We start from the raw sequence: 20,423 nt of genomic DNA on the forward strand, positions 1-20,423 counted from the left end.
CAGCTTGTTAGGACCTGAGTGTGTTGACCTCTGAAAAATTGACTTCAGCTCCATCCAGCCGATGAGTCACCACTGTGTTTGTGCTTCGCACTCCCTACAAGCAAGGTTTCCACCGCAGAGCTAACAGGCTTTTCTGGGAAGCACTGGGTCTCTGGGCTTCCTAATTAATTTCAAACCCTACTGGCAGGCTCCTCCTGATGGGGATTACGCCTCTCAAAGCACAGTGCTCCAACACATTTAGAGTCCTGGAAGTGCTAAATGACTTTATGTTTGGCCTCTCTGCCCAGAGCATGCTCTCTCACAGCCTCAGTCCCTCCTCCTGCAGCGAGCTCGCTTGCATGTGGTTTGAATTTCTTTCCCGGAGGAAAACCCCCTTTCTCCTGCCTCGGTGTCATCTTTCCCTGGAATTAATTTAGGGGAAATGAAGAAGAGGCCAAATTTTCATGGAGTGACTCCCTCCCCTCTTGGGATGGAGTGATGAGAGAGCCATGAAAGCAAGGGGTGAAGCTCTTCCAGGAGCCACTGATGCCCTGTCCCACCTGATGTGCCTTGGCACAGGGGTTTGAGTCACCTTCAGGTGGCTCCTGATGTGCCAGTAAGCCCTGGGAAGTGGAGTGGAGCATGGAGGAGGCTTTCTCGATGCTACTGGCTCTTCCTGCTCAGCATCAGGGCTCCCTTCCTTCCCTCCAGCCGTGTGAGGACGCACAGCAGTGTCATCCTCCGGTGTGGGGGCTCTCCCATCCACGGGAAAGGAGCAACAGCGAGCTGACCTCGAGGGAAGGATAACACTCTCAAAGAGAAGCAGCATGCAACACCTGAACCTCAGCCAGGGGCTATTCCTGGCCCCTCTCTGCCTTCTGCTGCCGCGCCCCGGCTCGTATCTGGTGCCCGCAGTGAGGGTGAGCCCATTGCTCAAGCCATGCCGGCTGCCATTCCCAGCACCGAGGGCTCACGGGCTGCCAGCGGGAAGGGCGATTGGGAAATCTGTTTTCTCTTCTGCTCGTTACGACATGGCAGTGGGCGCATCCACCGGGAGCAGTGAGGCAGTGGGAAAGTATGAAGGTCAGGGGAGGCTGTGGTTTGTGTGACGGACGTGAGCCCGACTGATGCATCTCTCTACCTGCTCTGAGCACCACAGCCCTGCCACGGCGGCTCCAGCCACCGCCGTCCCGGGGACGTCACCTCCGGCCACACTCCTGCAAGGAGCACCTCTCCAGGAGATGCATGGCTCACAGATCCTGTTCCTGGGTAAAAGAGAGAGGAATACGGCCACGTGCAGCTCCCTCTGCATTTCTGCTGGCAGGAGGCTTGGTGTAAGAGCCAGGCACAAATCCTCATGGACACACACTAGGCATCCAGGGTGCTGCCTGCTCCAGGGGCTTCACTCGGCTCGCACAGCATTGCTCTCGGTCTTGGCTTTGCTCTGGCAGCCCACAAAGAGGACGTGGCTGCTCCGACGACAGCACTGGCGTGCCCGGCAGCCGTGACGCACTTGCCTTGCAGCACTAATGAGCCGGCTCTGCAATCCTCATCACCTCGTTACTGACTTGGCCACTGCGTCCCAGCCAGGGCTGTGCTGTCCCCTGCCTCCCACATAGCTCGCAGGCCCCCAACCCGCATCAGGGCAGTTGCTTTCATGTGGCCAGTGGTTTTCATCATCAACGAGCCACAGAGTGAGTGAGATGCTGGAGCAGAGGAAGGAGCTGATGGGAAGTTGGGTGGTGCAGGCCAGCATGGAGAGGTGCTGCGGATGCTGAATGGCAGCTTTGATGTGGCAGCAGCCAGTGCTGGGGCAGTGGGCTCAGGTATGGCAGCGTCATGGCTCCAATGAGGGTCCCGTGGTGATGGGACGCACGGAGGCATCCCGCTTTACCCCATGCTGTGCCCACAGAGGGTGCTGGGCTGGGGAGGATCAGTGCCAAATGCCACCCCTCGTGTGTGGGCTGGGGCAGACGGCACGACATAGAGTCATGGAATGGTTTGGGTTGGAAGGGACCTCAAAGCCCATCCAGTCCCACACCCTGCCATGGGCAGGGACACCTCCACTGGATCAGGTTACTCCAAGCCCCATCCAACTTCCACCCAACCTGGCTTGGAACACCTCCAGGGATGGGGCAGCCACCACTGCTCTGGGCAACCTGGGCCAGGGCCTCCCCACCCTCACAGGAGAACCTTTCTCCCTAAGATCTCATCTCAGTCTCCCCTCTTTCAGCTTCAAAGAGGAGGAGGGAGACACGAGGAAGGGAAGATAAATTAAGCATGGGCATGGAGGTGGGGCCACAGGAGGATGGCTGAGGGGATGGACAGCAGACGTTGGTTGAACAGAGATGGCAGCCAGTTGGATGGAAAACCAAAAGCTTGGTAAGGACAGAGCTCATGTGCGATTCCTGCTGCCTCTCACCCCACTGGCTCCCATGGTCACAGACCCCAAACCCCAACACGCTCCTGCACCTGCAGCAGGTCCGCAGGCAGCAGGGGAAGCCTGTTAGCGGTGCTGGGATACTGGATTTAGGATCAGCTTTCTGGAGGAAGAGTCAGGATTTCAAACACTGCCTCAGGAGTGGGCATTCAAACAAAGCAACTCCCTCGCCCACCCAGGGACAGGCTGTGCCGGGAAAGTGAAATGTGGTGCCATCAAAGCCTGCAACCGCGGCTGCTGTGTGTCGGGAGCGAGCCGCGGGGCGGAAACGCTGCCTGCTGCTGTGAATCACAAGCCCAGTGCTGGAAACGCTCCGGCTGAGGCATTTCCTGCTGCTGTCATGGCATTCCCATCCAACGCCTCCTCCGCAAAGCTCCCGTACTGAAATCCCAGCCCCGTGGACAATCGGCAGTAGCGTCCTTGGCTGGCACGGCTCACTCGGCTTTGGAGCTACAACCGCTTTCCATGGCGCTGGGGTTAGCGGAGGGAATCACGGGAGGCACGAGGGCGCTTTGGCCGGCCTGGCGATGGTGCCTGCGATCGGGCGGCACCGAGCCGTGGGGCTGCGGTCGATTGTTCAGCCTCAGTGACTTCTTGAGGGGAAAATGGAAAGAGCGAGCAGCGCGAGTTAATTAATTGACGCATAATGAAGTCAAGATGAGCATCCCCAAGGAGCTGGAGGAGCAGACGGTGGCATGGCACGCGTGGGGCGGCTCCGTCCTGAGCCCCCACATCAGCCGCACGGAGGGCACAAAGAGCATCGACTGCCTTTCAGCAGCAACTTTTACACAGAATTCAGGGGTTACAAACACTGCTGCCTGGAGGGAAGAGCTGCGGGAAGAGTGAGACAACCCTGCTGGTGCCCATTCAGTGCTTTGGACCCTTTGGTCCTGCGGAGAGGCCACTCAGACCCTGCTACTGATTCTAATGCTTTTCATCAAGTGTTGAGGAGGGGAAAGGGGCAGGGAAAGGGACAAGGGGCGAGGGAGGGGGAAGAGGAAAGGGAAGAGGCAGGGAGAGAGAAAGGGCAAAAGAGAGAAGGGGGAACGGAGAGGGAAGGGGAGAAGGGAAAGGGAAGAGAGGAAGGGCAAGGGAAGGGGAGAAGGGAGAGGGAAGGAGAGGGAAGAGGCGGGAAGGGACAAGGGATAGGGACAGGAAAGGGGGAAGGGGAGGAAAAGGGAAAAAGGAAGGGCAGGAGAAGAGGAAAAGAAAAGTGAAGGGAAAGGAAAGGGAAGGGGACGGGGAAGAGGAAGGGAAGGGGAGGCCGCACCGAGCTGCGGGTGGTGCAGGCCTGTGCAGCCGATGCACCGGGAGCTGCGGGTCATGCCGGGAGAGGGCGGGCAGTTCACAGGCTGCTGCGGGCGGGGCGGTGCAAACGATGCAGACTGTGCACCGGGCGGTACAAGCGGTGCCCGGGGCGGTGCCCGGGGAGCTGTGGGGAGGTGCAAGCGGTGCACAGGGAGCTGTGGGGAGGTGCACGGGGCGGTGCCCGGGGAGCTGTGGGGAGGTGCAAGCGGTGCACGGGGCGGTGCACGGGAGCTGTGGGGAGGTGCAAGCGGTGCACGGGGCGGTGCACGGGGAGCTGTGGGAAGGTGCAAGCGGTGCACGGGGCGGTGCACGGGAGCTGTGGGGAGGTGCAAGCGGTGCATGGGGCGGTGCACGGGAGCTGTGGGGCGGTGCAAGCGGTGCACGGGGCGGTGCACGGGAGCTGCGGGCGGTGCAAGCGGTGCCCGGGGCGGTGCCCGGGGAGGTGCAAGCGGTGCACGGGGCGGTGCACGGGAGCTGTGGGCGGTGCAAGCGGTGTCCGGGCGGCTCGCGGTGCACGGCGGGCCATGGCGGGGTTGGAGGCGCAGTTCGCTCTGTGCCGCGGCGCCGTGCGCTGCCCGCAGGATGCGCTGCTCTGCGCGCTGCACTGGGAGCTCATCCGGCACGGGTACCGCTGCCTGGGGGCGGGCGAGCAGGTACCGGCACCCCCGGGGCCCCCTGGGCACGGGCAGGCCGAGCCCATCCTCGGCATCGCCGGGGGAAGCGGGGGGGGCCGGTGCGGTGTCCCATGGGGGTGCCCAGTGCAGTGTTTAGAGGAAAAGTTGGTGTCGGGCGGGGGGGGGGGTGTCCCAGTGCTGGGGGGTCACTGTGGGGCTGGGGGGGGGGAGCCCAGTATCAAATGGGGGGTGTCCAGTGCAGTTTGTTGGGGAAATGTGGTGTCAGGGGGGTCCCAGTGCTGGGGACCCCGGTTTGACACCGGAGAGGGGGCGAGTGTAGAGCAGGGGGGTCAGTGCGGGGCTGGGAGGGAGCCCACTGCCAAAAGGGGGTGCCCACTGCAGTGTTTAGGGAAAAATGTGGTGTCGAGGGGGTCCCGGTACTGGGGGGTCAGTGTGAGGGTGGGGGAGGGGAACCCAGTATCAAAAGGGGGTGCCCAGTGCATTTTTGGGGGGCGAGTGTAGTGTCATGGGGGAGTCCCAGTGCTGGAAGGCTCGCTGTGGGGCTGGGAGGGTCAGTTTGGAGCAGGGGGAGAACCCAGTATCAAAAGCATCATCCCTCGGTCTGGGTCTTTTTTGCCTCCTCCTACTCAGCAAAGAGTGGTTGTGTTCCCTTCTGTTCCAGCATAGAGACCCTCTGGGAGGCTGGGGAGCACACAGGGTCTCCCCATAGGAAATAATCTCCTGGTGCTGCAGTCACAACCTAAAAGGCAATGAGATATCCCCTCCCAGGGACCCAGATCCTATCCCAGAGTCTTAGATCCTATCCCAGAGACCCAGATCCCCTCCTGGATCTCTCTGTGCAGGCAGGATATTTCCCCTGGCCTTGCAGTTTGCCAGGCTCGTAGGCAGTGTCTCAGCAGCACTTCTGTTCCCGCTGCAGCCTGGTCCTGATGAAAGGAAGTCAGAGCTGCTGCCGGCCGGCTGGGAAGCCAACAAGGAGGTGTATACGCTGCGCTACAAGTCGGTGGACGATACCCGTGAGCTGCTGCTCAAGGCCATCATGGTGGAGGACAGTATGATCCTCAATGTCATGGTGAGCACCCAGGCTGGTTCACGAGGGGTTTGAGGTCCTTCAGCTGCCACTCAAAATGTACAAAGAACAGCAGGGCCCATCTTAAACATTTGCTGTTACCAGTCCTACGTTGCAGTGACGTTTGTTGCTCAGAATGGGGCAGACTAAGGAGGGGTTGGGGCTGTGGACCTGCCTGCCCAGCAGCAGTTGTGGTCCAGTGTGAAGCTGTTCAAACACCCGCTGCATCGGGGCAGCGATGCTGTTTGCCATGCACACTCTGGCCTCGGAGCTGGCCCTTTTGTGTCCTCTTCCCAGCTGAGAAATTTCTTCTGTCTCCCACAAGCACCAGCCCAGGGTATTTTTCCTTTCATGCTTTGCAGCCCCGATTGGAGGAGCAAGCAGGGAGAGCCTCAGCCTACACTGGAGTTTTTGCTCTTGGGCATCCAGGCACAGCGTAGGGATGTGGCAGGAAGCAGCCAAGCCCATTCCTTGCATCCCAGGCGCCCAGCTGTGGTTGTACCTGCTCCTTCCCTCATTCCCAGCTCTGCCAGCCTGCTGACTCCATGTTTCACCTGTCTTTTGCCAGGATCGCGGTTCTCAGAAGGTGGCAGATGTGACCTTGGCAGTGGCTGACTACATCAACCCGGAGCACCTGGACGATTTCCACAAGTAATCTCAGTCCCCTGGCATTTTCTGCAGGAGAAAATGTCCCACCCACGTGGGGAGGGGGGCAGGGAACAGGTTAGAAGGAGTCTCGAGGACTCTCCTCCCCAGTACCGTAGAATTGTTAAGGTTGGAAAAGACCTCTAAGCTCATCCAGTCCAACTGTCAGCCCAGCCTACTAAACCGTGTCCTGAAGTGCCACAGACACACAGTTTAGGAACCCTTCCAGGGATGGGGACTCCCCTACTGTCCTGGGCAGCCTCTGCCAGGGCTTCTCCACTCTTTCAGTAAAGAAATTTTTCCTAGTATTCTCTGGTAGAACTTGAGGATCCTCTTGGGCTGCGTGGCACCTCTGCCCTCTCAAACAGAGTTGGTGCCTCTGTGTGCTGTTTACCTTTCCTGCTCCCTCTGTGCTGCCAACCGGGGCCATGTTTTGTGCCAGGGACACTTTGGGCACACCTGTCCCCTCACTGCCCCACTCAGGTGCCTTGGGCTCCCCAGCCACCACCTCGCCTCTCCTCCCTGCAGGGTGTACAAGAACATTGAGGAGCTGAGGACAAGGATTGCTTCGGGCATCATCGCTCCCCTTGGAGCCCCTGCAGAAAAGGCCAAAAAGGAACCCGAGGCTGAGAAGAAGGATCCTGACTCGTCCCGGGATTACGACCCCCTCAGGATCCCTCCCCGGCAGCCAGCGGGCACGAGAGCACCGCCCTGGTGAGTGAAGACCCATGCTAGAAGGAGTCAGGTCTCCAAACTTCACCTCTGGGCCTTGTGTTGCGCATGTGGTGTTTTGGGGATGCAAAGGGGATAGGGTCCCTCCCCAGCCTGTTTTGAAGCCGTGTGTGGGTTTGGCTGTCCTTTGGCATTGCCGTGGGTGTAGTTGAAGACCTGCAGATCCAGAAGGGAGCTGGCAGCAGGCAGGGCTGGAAGGAGGGGGGTTCCTGCTCTGTGCTGGCATCATCGTGGCTCTGTCAGGGACTGGCAGAGCAGGAGCAGCAGCGGGAAGGATGGTGCCATTGTGGGGCTGAGCTGTCTCCAGGAGCGCTGGGTGGCTGATAAGCCATGGGCTCCAACCGGGCTGCAGAGTGTGTGCTCATGGCAAAGGGGAGAGGGCATATGGCAGGCGCGGAGCTCTACCTTCGCTCGGCGCACAGCCGGGACTGCCCCTGAGCCTCCTGCCTGCTGTGGCCAGTGGAGCTGCCCTCCCAGGACAGCACACCCAGCCAGGCCCAGGAGGTGCAGGCTTCTTGGAGGGGCAGAGATACCTCTTCTCCTTGCTCACCTGACCCCACTTTCGCTTTGAAACCCTTTGCTGGCAAAGCTGGGAAGAGGGGACATGTGGCACTCGCTCCACCATCCCTCCCAGTGCCCCAGCATCCCTTGTATGTGGTGGGCAGACCCCCCCTCTCCCTCCCCGCAAGCTGTAATCCCCTTTGGCTGGAAATCAGAGACATTGCAGTGGCTCTGCCTTTGCTTGGGGACTGTCCGGGTCTTCTGCCTTGCGTGTCACCTCTTGCTTCTTTAACCCTGCCGCTGTCCTGGCTCTCAGGGTGCGAGGAGCTCCCTGGGGAGGCTGGGCATGGCTCTGAAACCATGTTGTTGGCACATATTATTGGCAAGGAGATGTGACAGCTGGCAGCACACACACCGCCCCACTGTCCTTGCACTCCTGGAAGCGGGACTGCCATTGTGTCTGTAAGTGGGACATGCTGGAGAGCCTGGCCTAACCCAGCACTGCTTGAGGAGCCCCTGGAATGGAAACTCCAGACACATGCAGACAGCTCCAGCCCACAGCTGTGGGGACAGCAGGGCCCTTTCATCTCAGCAAGCTTCCCACAATCCCACCACACACACCGGTGTCCACACCCCGCTGCGCCCTGGAGCAGGGAATGCTGCATCTTGGGCACGGGGTAGCCCCCAACACCAGTTTTACACCACGGGGTAGCCCCAGACCCCAGGGTCCCGCAGGTCCCAGAGCCCTTGGGGTGCTGCAGCCCTGGCCACGGCAGAGCACCCATGAGCACAGCTCTCTCGATTCTGTTCCCTCTGGTCTCCCCTTCACTGAACGTCTCGCTCTGTGCTGTGTTTCAGCCCTGTGAACCCCTTCGCTGTGGGTGGGGAAGACCTGGACCCTTTTGGGTGAGTACGGCTGGGAGAGGTTGTGCTTTGTGTGCTCAAGGAGTACCCCCTGCTCTGCCCTTGGGGATGGCTGAGACCTCCAGAGCAGCGGGAGTCCGCCTGGCTCGGGTGTCTGATGGGGCATCTCTGAGCACAGACAGCAATGGGACGATCGCTCTGCAAATTGCGAGGGACGAATTGACAGTTGCTAAACCTCAGTATGGTTCTAATATCGTAATAAGATCCCATCTTTTGCATAGATGATAGGTTGCAATCTGCATCTGTTTAATAATCAGCTTGTATTCATTTAACATGTGGTAATTCCTTCAGTAAATCAGAGCTGAATACATCGTTAAGTGAATGTAAGCCTCTAATTTAAAATGTTACCAGCTGCTGTGTCTACAGCCCAGCAGTCTGAGAAGAGGAGGCTTAAAGCCGAGTCCATGGATACTTGAGTCCTGATTGTGAGCCTCCGGCTGTCTGGGGCACTGGAGAGAAAGCCTGGGTGGAAGCAGCACTGTCTGGGGGACTGATCTTCAGATACAGCTCTCGGCCTTTGGTTTGGTGGGGCAGGGGGAAGCTGTCATCTTCCATTCCAGTTAAAAGCACGTAGTCAGACGAAAACGAGCTCTTGGAGTGGTTGCAGCGTGTTCCGCGGCATAGGGAGTTCTTTTTGGAACCGCTCTGCAGTGGGGATGGCATATTTTCCCCCTCTTGCAAGACTTGGTCCTCCATGGGTTTGGCTAGAAAAGGGCCAGTTAAAAATGTGCTGCCCAGCTGGAAGGAGAGCCCTGGAGCCTGGAAGAAAACCTGATAGCATGAGGAGAGGGGTTCGGTTGGCAGGGGGACTCTGTTTCTCTGCCTCCAGCCCTTGATCAGAATTTCTCTGTAAATGATAAAAAAAGCTGATAAATATGAGCAGATTTGTACGCTGACACCTGCCAGCGCTGGGGCGGGAGACCTGGACTCCCAGCCTTGTGCTCGTGGGACCTGGCTGTCCTGGGGTGCTTTGGGCAGCCTGCTGGGCGTAATGGAACTCATTAGCGCCATTGTTAATGACTTGTATGGTGGCAGCAGTGTCCAGAGGCTCCAGCTGAGTTTGCACAAAGCGGCCCGTGAGGAATGGCATTCCCTGCGTGGGGCAGCTCCAAGGAGCTGCCGTGGTCAGCAAATGACTTCCAGGCAGCTCTTTGGAAAGGCTGGCAGGAGCCTCCTATGGGTCCACGAGCTCTTGCGACACCGCGCAGGGCAGGATGTGCCGCTCGCCTGGGAGAGCAGGGATGGGAGTATGACCTGGCAGCGAGGGCCAGCGGGTCTGATGCTTCCTCCAGGGATGGTCAGCAGCCCTCTGGGAGTTACCAGATGTTGCTGATGCCGTAATGGTTCCGTGCTGGAACCAGGGGAAGAGGGAAGCTGCCTGTTGGCTGCTCTGAGCATCTGTTTGGGCATCGGCTCTGGGAAAGGCGGGAGGCTTTCCTGTGTCTGTCTCCAGCTGGGCTTTGGGTTGGACTGGATGATCTCAAAGGTCTTTTCCCACAAAGCGATTCTGTGATTCTATGAATGCTGGCACGGTGGTGCCCGGGACCTGGATGTTTGTTGGTGTCCAGCCTTGGGCAGCTGCAGACTCCAACCTCAACGTGATGATGAGCCATGATTCGCATCCTGCCCCTGACCCTGTGTTGCAGCGTCATACAGGCAGGTCTGCAGGGCCGTGATAACCCCAGACAGGAACAGGGTGTGGTGTATTAACAAGAGCCATGAAGATGATCCGAGGGCTGGAGCACCTCTGCTGTGAGGACGGGCTGAGAGAGTTGAAGTTCTTCAGCCTGGAGAAGAGAAGGCTGATTGAGGGGAGACCTTAGAGCAGCCTCTGGTACTAAAAGGGGCTCCAGGAAAGCTGGGGAGGGGTTCTTGACCAGGGAAGGCAGGGATAGGATGAGGGGGAATGGTTTTCAGCTGAAAGAGGGGAAGATTGAGATGAGATCTTAGGGAGAAATGTTTTGCTGTGAGGATGGGGAGGCCCTGGCCCAGGCTGCCCAGAGCAGTGGTGGCTGCCCCATCCCTGGAGGTGTTCAAGGGCAGGTTGGATGGAGTTTTGAGCAACCAGATCCGGTGGGAGGTGTCGCTGCCCGTGGCAGAGGGTGGAACTGGATGGGCTTTGAGGTCCCTTCCAACCCAAATCATTCCATGGTACTATGATGATACGATTGTATGATTCCAGTTCCCTCCTGCTGCAGAGAGCTGCCTCCATGGGACAGGGATCTGCTATGTCCCAGCACTCTTACACACGTACACACTCACCCAGTCCTGCTGCCATGGGCTCGCCTCGCCCTGGCCCGTTGCAGTGGGTTAGGGGTGCTTCCCACGTGCTGTGTCAGCTTAACCCTGTGTTCCTGTGCTCGGCGTTCCTGCAGCGCAGGGATATACTTTGCTCCTCTCTCACTGCTGCCAATCTCTTCTCTTTCTCTGCCTTTCCTCTCCCCAGAGGTCAGAGTGGGGGAATGTTCGTGGATCCTCTCCGGTCTGGCTACCCACAGCCAGGCATTGACCCATCGGCAGGCATTCCAGGCCGGCTTCCCCGTGGAGCAGTTCCACCCGGTGCCAGATTTGACCCGTTTGGCCCATTAGGAGCTGGTAGATCTGGGTAGGTGTTCACTGTGCCTGGAGACCCTTCCTGCTTTCCAGGCAGCCCCTGGATCTCCTGGCTCATCCCTGTTGCTGCAGGACTGAGCTCTCCTGATTTGACTGCTCTGAATTTCTTTCTAGGCCAGATCCTGACCACCTTCCCCCTCCAGGCTATGACGACATGTTCATGTGAGGCGGCGCCGTGTGGCTTCTTGGTGGGCCGTGAGCGGAGCAGTTCTCCTGGGGAGCGGGGGCACATTCCCCTCTTTGTTTCCAGTTTGGTGGACTTTGATCTCTTCAGCAGCGCTTCCCTTCTCCCCACTTGGGGCCACGTTCCTGTGTGCCAGACCAGCCATAAAGGTTTCCCTGTGTGCAGAACAGAGGAGGAAGCAGTAGGTTCCTTTCTTTCCATGCTCCTCTGAGGGTGCCTGAAGGGGTCCTGCCCCGCGCAAGGTGGCAGCATGTCAGGAGCAGCCCAGGTGCTGTGGGGTCTCCTGCTCTGCTTCTCCCAGGTGGCAATGCTTTTCCTGCTGGGGTTCCACAAGTGGTTGGTGCTGAGGATGGAGCTGGGTTCTCGCTGCTCCCATGCTGGGGAGCTGCAGCAGCCTCACAGGAGGTTACCACCAGCATGGGTTCCCCATGCAAAGATGGTTTCTCTCTTGCTCTTTAACCAGGTGAGGGGCTGGTCAGAGTGAAGGGTGAGAAAGCCTGACCTGTGCTGTCAGCTTCCACATGGCCATTAAAGAGCAGCACCAGCAGAGCCTCTGATGTGCAGGAGAGGAGATATGCATTGAATTCCTGGCCCCACTTTGCCCCTCTCTCCCCTGCAGCCACGTGTTTTCCATTGCCAGGGCACATGCAGAGCCCTGCAGGCTGCGTGGAGAGGGTGGCTCACCCAGCACCGTGCAGGGCTGGAACACGCGGCAGGGTGCTTGGTATCCACACGCACTGCCAGGCCCAGCCGTGGCTTTCCAGGCACAGCAGAGCTGGGGGCGCTTCTGGGGGCTCGCTTGGCTGTAGGATTTGCTTTCCAGAAGGGGTTTATAGAAAATGTTTCCCTACCATCAGTCCATTGCACGAGGCTGGCGTGGCTCTGCCTGGCTGCCCTTGGGGCGAGATCGGCTTGGCTCAGGCTCTGGAGCTCTTTCCAGAACTCTCCCTTCCCCACAGCTCGCCAGGTCAGCTCGCTTTGGGGCTTCAGCTCGTCTGTCCTAGGGGGTCATTCTATGTTTTCCTCCTCATGGTTTGATTTGTTGGAAGGGTGTTGAGGAGGTTGAAATAAAAACCTGACAAGAGTGTGATGTCAGTGCTTGCTGGGGGGGCCACCCTGCCCCAGCCAGGAGAAGGGAAGCCCAAAGCTCTGCCTGCCCTTCCCAAGACGGAGGATTCATGTGGGGAACCCACTGTGTGCCTTTCCCTGTGCTGCAGCACTTCTCAGAGACGATGGGACTGTGTTGAGAACATGAAGTGGAGCCCAGCCCAGCCTTGGCTCTGCCAGCGCTCGGGCGGTAATTGCCTCTCTGGGGGATTGAATGCTGCACACAGCCGCACTGGCATAAAGAAAGAGGGGGAGGTGATCCCCCCTGTGTCTTTTCCCCAAAGGCTTTTTCCTTTTAAAGCCCTCTTGCCTCCAAACGCAGGTAATAAAGCCGAGTTACAGCATGTGCAGCCCCGGGCTGCGCACAGGTGGGAGCGGGATGACTGGGCATAGAAATTGGGGAAATGCAGAGGAAGCTCCAGGTGCTCCGGTGCCCAGTGTGCAGCCCTGTGTTTGCGACAGCCAGTGTGAACCAAATGTGCCATCCCTGCTTCGTATCTGTGGGGCTTTCGGTGGGCACTGCCACTTGCAGACCCATGGGTGGGCAGTGTGACCGGAGCAGACAGCGGCTGTGGGAGGGTGAGAGAGAGACCCAAGGCTCAGCAAGGCCATCTCTCTTTCTTGTCCCCTCCGGCCCCGGGGCAGCATGGGGCTGGATATTAGGTAATAGTAGTTCCTATTACTGGAACCAAGCTGCCCAAGGTGGTGGTGGGAGTCCCCATCCTTGGAGAGGTTTAAAATCCGTGTCGATGTGGTGCTTAGGGACAGGGTTTAGCAGTGGGGTTGGCAGTGCTGGGTTTGCAGTTGGACTCTATGAGCTTAAAGGTCTTTTCCAACCTAAATGATTCAGTGATTCTAGGATTCTGTGCTCCACAGCTTTTCCTTGGGATAAAGGAGCCCCTGACTTCGCTGCATGGGGCTGAAAGACGCAGGGTGTGTGGGGAGAGGAAACAGCTTTGGCCTTATCGGAGGGGCCCCTCTCTGCGGGAGACGTCTGCGTTCTGCACCGGAATTAATCATGTTCTGCAACCTTTCAGGAGGGAGAGGCGCAGCCGGCTTTGATGGGGCTAATTAAAGCAAGGCAGTGCCTGGAGAGGCTGCGCGGGTCCTGATAAACAACCTTTTGTCTGCAGCGCTCAGCACCAGTGGGTCCGTCATGCTGTGCAGCTGGGAGAGCAGGTGGGGAAGAGAGAGGAGCTTCGAGGAGGGGCAGTGCCTGATATTGAGCCGTGCCTGCTGCAAGCCTGTGCTGGAGCTGTGGCTCCTGGGGCTCTGCCATCCTTAGAGGATGAGTAAAAGAAGGTGAGGAGCCTCCTCTCCAGGTCAGAGGACGATGGGGGTGGGAGACCATCCCTGCAGCTGGATCAGCCCACACTGAAGGGTGGCTGCGGAGCTGCCTGGAGCACAGCAGAGGTGGTTCCCAGGTATGTTCCTCACCCCATCTGCAGAGCCAGCAGCTGGGAATAAGCCCCTTTCTCCAAGCATGGTTTGGGGACAGCCATCCCAGCTGTAGCTCATACCAAATCGAGCATGGCAGCTCCAAGGGCCGGGTGTCCGACCAGCAGGAGCGATGGTCCCAGCCGCTGGCTGTGTGTCCCTATCCCTGGCACGGCTGCTGCCAATGTCAGTGATGCAAAGCATTAACATGCAAGGGAGCACACCAAGTTAGTTTGATGTGGAGGCTGTGAAGAGTGGCTGGGGCTGACACGTGTGGTCCTGGCACAGGTACAGCCCTGCCTCCTCCCGCAGCAAAGGCGCTGGATTATCTGTCATGGCTTGAGATCTCCAGAAAGTCCTCAAGGCCATCTGCCAGTACACCCAGCCCAGCGGCACCTGCCCCACAAGCTCCCCAAAGCAGAGGCCTCAGCGCTGCTAATTACCCTGCAGATGATGCTCTCTGGGACCCCATGCACGGCACAAAGGAGGAGCCAGTGCGTATTGCAGAGATGGGAAAACAAAGCACACCCCGTTATATGGGACTGGGAGAGGTGTACTGGGTCATTCCCTCTTTGCTCACCTCTGGCACAAATAGAGACACCCCCAAAAGATGAGAAGTGGAGAGTTCTGTGCTGAGTTAGGGTTCAAGGATGTCCTGCCTGCCCACCTGCCCTTGTGCTGTGCTCCATGTCCCACTGGAGCACCTCCCATACAAGGGCACGCTGGGAGAATTGGGGTTGTTCAGCCTGGAGAAGAGAAGGCTCCAGGGAGACCTTAAAGCAGCTTTCAGTATGGAAAGAGGCTCCAGGAAAGCTGGAGAGGAGCTCTTGATCAAGGAGTGCAGGGATAGGATGAGGGCAACAGTTTTGAGCTGAATGCGGGGAGATTGAGATGAGATCTTAGGGAGAAATGTTTTGCTGTGAGGGTGGGGAGGCCCTGGCCCAGGTTGCCCAGAGCAGTGGTGACTGCCCCATTCCTGGGAGGGTTCAAGGCTGGGTTGGATGGTACTTAGAGCAACCAGATCCAGTGGGAGGTGTCCCTGCCCATGGCATGGGGGTGGGACTGGGTAGGCTTTGAGGTTCTTTCCAACCCAAACCATTCCATGGTTCCATGAATCCATGTGATTGCTCCTATATACACCGCTGCATGTTAACCATCACAGATCAGCACCTGTGATGAAGGGATGCCCAGGCCAAGGCAGGGAGGAAGCTGTGGGGCTGCCAGCAGCTCTGCACCCCTGTGCTGCGTCCCCCATGCGTCCCGGCCCTGGTGGTCTCTGTATGAAATCACTTTCCAATTCTGAATCTTGATGGGGGAGCTTCTTTACTGGCACTCCTTCCTCAACACAATTCGTTCACTTTAAATATACATATGTCCATTGAGAGGCTTTTTCCCCCCAGTCCTGCAAGGTCCCTCAGGGACAGCCCAGGGATGTGCTGACAAAGCAAACGCAGCCCCTTCCCAGAGTCTCTTGAGCAGCCTCCTGCTCTGTTCCATGGGAGTGTGTCTCGTGCTCATGTAACGCAGGTGCTCAGCAGATGGAACCTCCAGCCAGGCTCAGCCTTCCACCCTGGAAAGCCACTTTCTATCTTACTTCAAGTGGCAAAAATTGATGAGGATGGTTTCTCCATCTAACAGGTCTTTCTTCTAATCCAGGCTCGCGGGGCCAGTGCTGAGTTCCAGGAAGGATTTCAGCCTTCCCTGCGGGAATCTCCTTGCCAACACCCTGGGCTCCCCTGGCAGATCCCACATAAAAGCCTTCCTCCCCTTCTTCCTCCCTTTCATCCCACAATAAATACAACAAATACAGAGCGTGGATGGGTGACATGGTGACAGGGAGAGGGACCGTGGCCCTTTGCAGCCACAGGACAAAAGGAAAGCACAGGGCAGAGATCCCATCCCCAGCATCTGAGGGGGACACTGGGAGCCCTGAACTAAATCCTGACCTGGGCAACAGCACTGCATGTAAAAATGCCTTTCCTCTTGTGCCGGGAGAGATTTGTCTCCACCTGCAAACATTTGAATCCAAATTTATGGGATGGATTAGAAACTGGTGGCAGATCATGACAACCACCACTTTTTGTGGGTCTGTTTTCCTACGAAATAATGATTTCCCTTTCTCAGCATCTCACTCATCCCGATTTTCCTTTCCACGGGAGATCATTCTTTAATGATGCTGCATGTTTAATTCCCGAGATGCAATTTTACCTTCACGCTGCAGACAATGGCCCTCGGGGTCAGCACAGAGGCTCATGCAAAGGCAGAGCTGCCAATCTAACATGGCAATAGAAGAACTGCATCGGTTCCAGGCTTTGGGAATTGTCCTCTCACCCCCATAAAAGCACCATGATTTTTGAGGAGGCCATTCTGGGCTTACTGGTGGGAATGGGATGCTTGGCACAGTGCGGGTCCCAGAGTTCTGGAGTGGGGCTGGTGGGGGGCAGACCCCTCACAGCCAGTGGAGACGCTTGCGGTCCCCATTGCTTCTGCCCAGAGTGGTGCAAGCGCCAACTGCATGCCAAAAGGTTTTACAAGAAACTATTGCTAAAAGAAGTCACTGGTGGCGTAAAATGAGCAGCTCCAGCCTGAAGAGGAGCAGCCGACCCCACGCTCTGGCTGCTGGGAAGGAGCTGCCTGTGACAGGGAGCTCGGCCTCGCATCCAGTCCTCAACCATGGCATGGAAATCCTACGGGCATCTTAAAGGTGATGCTGCCCTGATGCTGGTGGGCAGGACCCGGGAAGGTGCTGGGGACACGAGTGGGATGTCTGAAGGCCACACTGCCCCAATGACGGTGGTGGGAACTGCCCGTGGCCGCGCAATCCAGCAGGGAATCCCAAAGCTGCCCGTGGCCGCGCAGTCCAGCAGGGAATCCCAAAGCTGCCCGTGGCTGCGCAGTCCAGCAGGGAATCCCAAAGCTGCATCGCTCCAGTGCTGGTGGGCAGGACCTTGTCCAGGAAGGTGGTAGGGAGGTGATTGGGGCATCCAAAGGCCACGCTGCCCTGGTGCTGGTGGTGGGAACAGCCTGTGGCCACATAGTCTAGCAGGGAATCCCAAAGCCGCGTCGCTCCAGTGCTGGTGGGCAGGACCCTGTCCAGAAAGGTGCAGAGAAGGCGAGCAGGGTATTCAAAGGCCACACTGTCCCAGTGCTGGTCGTGGGAAGCAGCCCAGGGCCACGCAGGCCAGCTGGGCATCCCAAAGCGGCATCGCTCCAGTGTCACCAGACAGGAGCCGCATCCGAGATGGGTCAGGGGAGGAGAGGAAGGAGGTTGAAGGCTGCCAGACGGGCCTGGGCAAAGCCTCACCGGATGGCATCCGTGTCGGGGCGCGGCGAGGGGAGCCCTGCTTCTGCTGGCGGCGTGGGAGGTCCGAGGCACGTAGGGCTACGAGCCCGGCCCCTCGGGGGGCTGCGGTGGCGGGCTGAGCTGGGTCTCCAGCAGCGCTCGCGTCCCCTCGGCCGACACCCTCCGCATCCGCAGGCGCACGGAGCCGTAGGTGCCCCCGGTCTGTCGGGCGGCGCGGGCGCGGCGACGGGCGGCGGCGGTGGCCAGCAGCAGAACGGCGAGCAGTAGCCCACCCAGGGCTAGCAAAGCCAGCCCGGCCACGGTGCAGCGGTCGAGGCGGGCGCGGAGCCGGGCCGCCCGCGCCTCCAGCCGCTCCATCTGGCGGGCAGGGACTGCCGGGTCGGGGCGCGGCGCCCGCGGGACCGCGCCCGCCAGCACCACCAGCGCCGCGCCGCCCAGCGCGCAGCCCAGCGCCAGCGCCAGACCCGCGCCCGCCGGCACCGGGCACCGCGGGGACGCCATGGGCCCTGCGGACACGGGTGAGCGGGGACCGGCCGCGACCTGACCCTCCCCGCAACCGACCCCGCACCGGGATGCTCCTCCTCCCCAGAACCAGGTCCTCTCACCGGGATGCTCCCTCTCCCCAGACTAAGATGCTCTCCTTCCCTAAACCGGGATGCTCCCCCTCCCCGGAACCGACACCCTGGACCAGGATGTTCGCTCTCCCCAGAACCGGGATGCTCCCCCTCTCCAGAACCAGGTCCTCTCACTGGGATGCTCCCTCTCTCCAGACCGGGATGCTCCCCCTCCTCAGACTAAGATGCTCCCCTTCCCTAAACCGGGATGCTTCCCCTCCCTGCAACCGTGTCCCCTCACGGGGATTCTCCCCCTCTCCAGAACCTGATCCCCGCAGCAGGATGCTCCCCCTCCCCAGACCGGGATTCCCCCCCTCTCCGGAACAGGGTCCTCGAACCGAGGTGCTCCCCCTTCCCGGAACCGACACCCTGGACCAGGATGCTCCCTCTCCCCAGAACCGGGATGTTCGCCCTCCCCGGAGCCGGGCCCCCGCATCGCAAGGCTCCCTCTCCTCAGAACTGGGTTGCTCCCCCTCCCCGGAGCCGCTTCCTGGAACCGGGATGCTCCTTCTCCCTGGAGCGGATTCCCCGAGCGGGGCCGCCCCGAGCTGCGCCCCCTGCCCGGACCCGGGTCCCCAGCCGCGCTGCCACCCTTCCCTGCACCTCGCACCTGCCTCCCCGCACCGGGCGGCGTCCCCGGGGTCTCCCCCTCCCCGAACGGAGATCTCACCGCTCACCCACCTCCTGAAACCGGGCTGACCCCCCCAAGGGACCCGTGTCCCGGTGACCTCGCCGCAGCCGCTTCCCCCGCCGCTCTCCTCCCCTCCGGTGTCCCCGGAGCGCACCCAGCCTCCTCGGTTACCGCACCAGCCGCTCCCCGCCTGCTTCCTTCGCTTCCCCGCTCCGGGCTGGAGCTCCGCTCCCAACGCCGAGCTCTGCTGTCGCTTCTTCGGTCCCCGCACCCAGCTACTCCCTCACCGGTTCCCGCACTGAGCTGCCCTTCCCGCTCCGAGCTCCAAGCCCCGCCGGTCCCCGGTTCCCAGGGCCGGTGCCGGGGAGGCGGCGGGCGGGGCGGGCGGGGGGTGCTTGGACCTGCCGGCTCCACAAACACACACCTGCAAACACACAAAAACACCCGTGCACCCCGCGGGCTGCACACACAGACGCCCCCTCCCCCCACACGCACACCGGGCTGCACACCGGCTCCGTCTGTGCACGCCCCACTCACAATGGGAACCCCTCTGTCCACCCCCCGACAGCACCAGGACCCTCCATGGGCACCGGGAAGGGGCCACGTGGGGGACACACGGGTGGAGAGTCAGTTTTGCGCAGATAGAGCATGGGACATGGGAGAATGTGGCCGTGGTGGGGCTGGGAAGGCACCCCCTGACCAGCCATCCCTGTCAGAGCTGGACTGGGGGCACTGGGATTGCATCCCAAGTCCCACATCCCCCGGTCCTGTGTGTAGGAAAGCCTCGCTGGCTGTCCACTGGGCCCCACAAGGGCCAAGTCTGCCCACAGATCCCTAGGGGAATGTCCAGGGCTTGACATAGGCTTTGTCCAGGCCATGGGATGCTCAGCCTGGGACAGAAGAGCCCGTGGCGATGCTTGCTGCCCAGAGCCATTCCCCCAGCCGTGCTGGTCCCCATAGTCCCACTGCGGTCCCTCAGCACAAGCCTCCCCTTCACCCCTGCCTCTTGCTGCACTATTTATTCCATTTTTCACAGTGCACTCGTGTTAGCACCCGCACTCCGCTTTCTCGCTGACCTGAAACTGGAGCCGGGCCTTAGCCCCAGCAGTGACCTGCTGGCAGCAGCTCGTTTGTTAATGAGACGTGTGCTATTTCCGCATTTGGAACAGTGCCTGGAGATGAGGTTGTGGATGTAAATCCTGAGCGATAGCGGGTGGGCTGCTGAAAGCTGCCGGGAAGATTTGTCCATCACATTGTCATTCCTTTCAGCACATTCACATGCCTCCAGCATCTTCAAGAGCTCATCTGTGATTGTGCTAGATGACGCGCCGATGCCAGCACTGGGTGAACTCACAGCGCAGGGGCCATAGGGATGTGTGCCCTATCCCCGGAGGTGTTCAAGGCCAGGGTGGATGGGGCTTGGAGCAACCTGATCAAATGGGAGGTGTCCCTGCCCATGGCAGGGGGTGGAACTGGATGGGCTTTGAGGTTCCTTCCAATCCAAAACATTCCATGATTCTATGCATGGCTGGGGCCGCAGGGATGCATAGTTGGGTCACAGGCATGCCTGGCCAGTGCCCTGCACCCCTGCCTCCCCATACAGAGTCCTGCTGCAGCCACACTCAGCTTCACGTGAGCCACAATGCTGGGGTGTTTTCCTGCGTGGTGATAACAGATGGGAATCTCCTACCACCTGAAATCATCCTGGCAGGGCGAGCTTGGCTTGTGCCAGTGCTGCTCAGCAGGTTATGATGGTTGACAACATTATCCTTCCTTGGACATTTCCCTCATTAAGCTCCAATGTTTGTGTGAAAAGAGGTGCCCTGGGAAGGGCTTTTTTGTCTATTTTAATGATTTGTTTAGCTCGGCAAAATGGCTTTGCATGTTCCCCGCTGTGATGCACTCACATCGTGGTCAAAGTTGATCAGCACCAGCCGTGCAGCGCTACCTGAAAAGGAACCAACCTGCAGCTCCTCTGGTCCTCAAGCTGCAGCAGGGCTGAGGGCTGTGGGTGGCCTGTGGTCTCCCATCACCTCTGGCAGGGTCATACACATGATTTCATTATTTTTTAAGTCTGCAGTGGAGGTTGTGCGTGCCACAACCCATCCGCTCACCACTCCTGCCTCCTCTCATTGCACTGTGTCGAAATGCAGAGTCTTCCCAGCAGAGCATCCCCAGGGAAGCAGTCAGAATTGGGCCGAGAAAGAAGCAGAATTAAAAATAAATGTAAGTGCATCCTGACACGTTAACCACATTTAGAGAGGCTTCAATACCAACCCACTCTGCGGGAAGGCAGAAGA

The 20,423-nt window shown here is 59.3% G+C and overlaps 2 protein-coding genes across 2 annotated transcripts; one reads left to right on the top strand and one right to left on the bottom strand.

Annotated features, from left to right (window-relative positions):
* Positions 1–4,184: 4,184 nt before the first annotated feature.
* On the top strand, positions 4,185–13,531 carry PSMF1 (proteasome inhibitor subunit 1). Its single transcript, XM_054081400.1, has 7 exons — positions 4,185–4,380; positions 5,282–5,434; positions 6,000–6,082; positions 6,605–6,790; positions 8,168–8,215; positions 10,680–10,838; positions 10,961–13,531. The coding sequence occupies exons 1-7, from the start codon at positions 4,252–4,254 to the stop codon at positions 11,010–11,012; spliced, it is 810 nt and encodes a 269-aa protein (XP_053937375.1). The 5' UTR covers positions 4,185–4,251; the 3' UTR covers positions 11,013–13,531.
* Positions 13,532–13,573: 42 nt separating this feature from the next.
* On the bottom strand, positions 13,574–17,393 carry TMEM74B (transmembrane protein 74B). The gene is made up of 2 exons (XM_054081401.1): positions 16,879–17,393; positions 13,574–16,663 (listed from the first exon to the last, which is right to left on the bottom strand). The coding sequence occupies exon 1, from the start codon at positions 17,377–17,379 to the stop codon at positions 16,957–16,959; it is 423 nt and encodes a 140-aa protein (XP_053937376.1). The 5' UTR covers positions 17,380–17,393; the 3' UTR covers positions 13,574–16,663; positions 16,879–16,956.
* Positions 17,394–20,423: the final 3,030 nt, after the last annotated feature.

Source organism: Cuculus canorus, chromosome 16, assembly GCF_017976375.1.
Source record: "Cuculus canorus isolate bCucCan1 chromosome 16, bCucCan1.pri, whole genome shotgun sequence".
Taxonomy (NCBI): domain Eukaryota; kingdom Metazoa; phylum Chordata; class Aves; order Cuculiformes; family Cuculidae; genus Cuculus; species Cuculus canorus.

Bases quoted from the DNA above. Each gene is read 5' to 3' on its own strand.
- PSMF1 (XM_054081400.1), top strand. From the start codon at position 4,252: ATGGCGGGGTTGGAGGCGCAGTTCGCTCTGTGCCGCGGCGCCGTGCGC. The intron at 6,791-8,167 runs GTGAGTGAAGAC...GCTGTGTTTCAG, and splicing joins GGCACGAGAGCACCGCCCTG to CCCTGTGAACCCCTTCGCTG. The intron at 8,216-10,679 runs GTGAGTACGGCT...TCCTCTCCCCAG, and splicing joins GAAGACCTGGACCCTTTTGG to AGGTCAGAGTGGGGGAATGT.
- TMEM74B (XM_054081401.1), bottom strand. From the start codon at position 17,379: ATGGCGTCCCCGCGGTGCCCGGTGCCGGCGGGCGCGGGTCTGGCGCTG.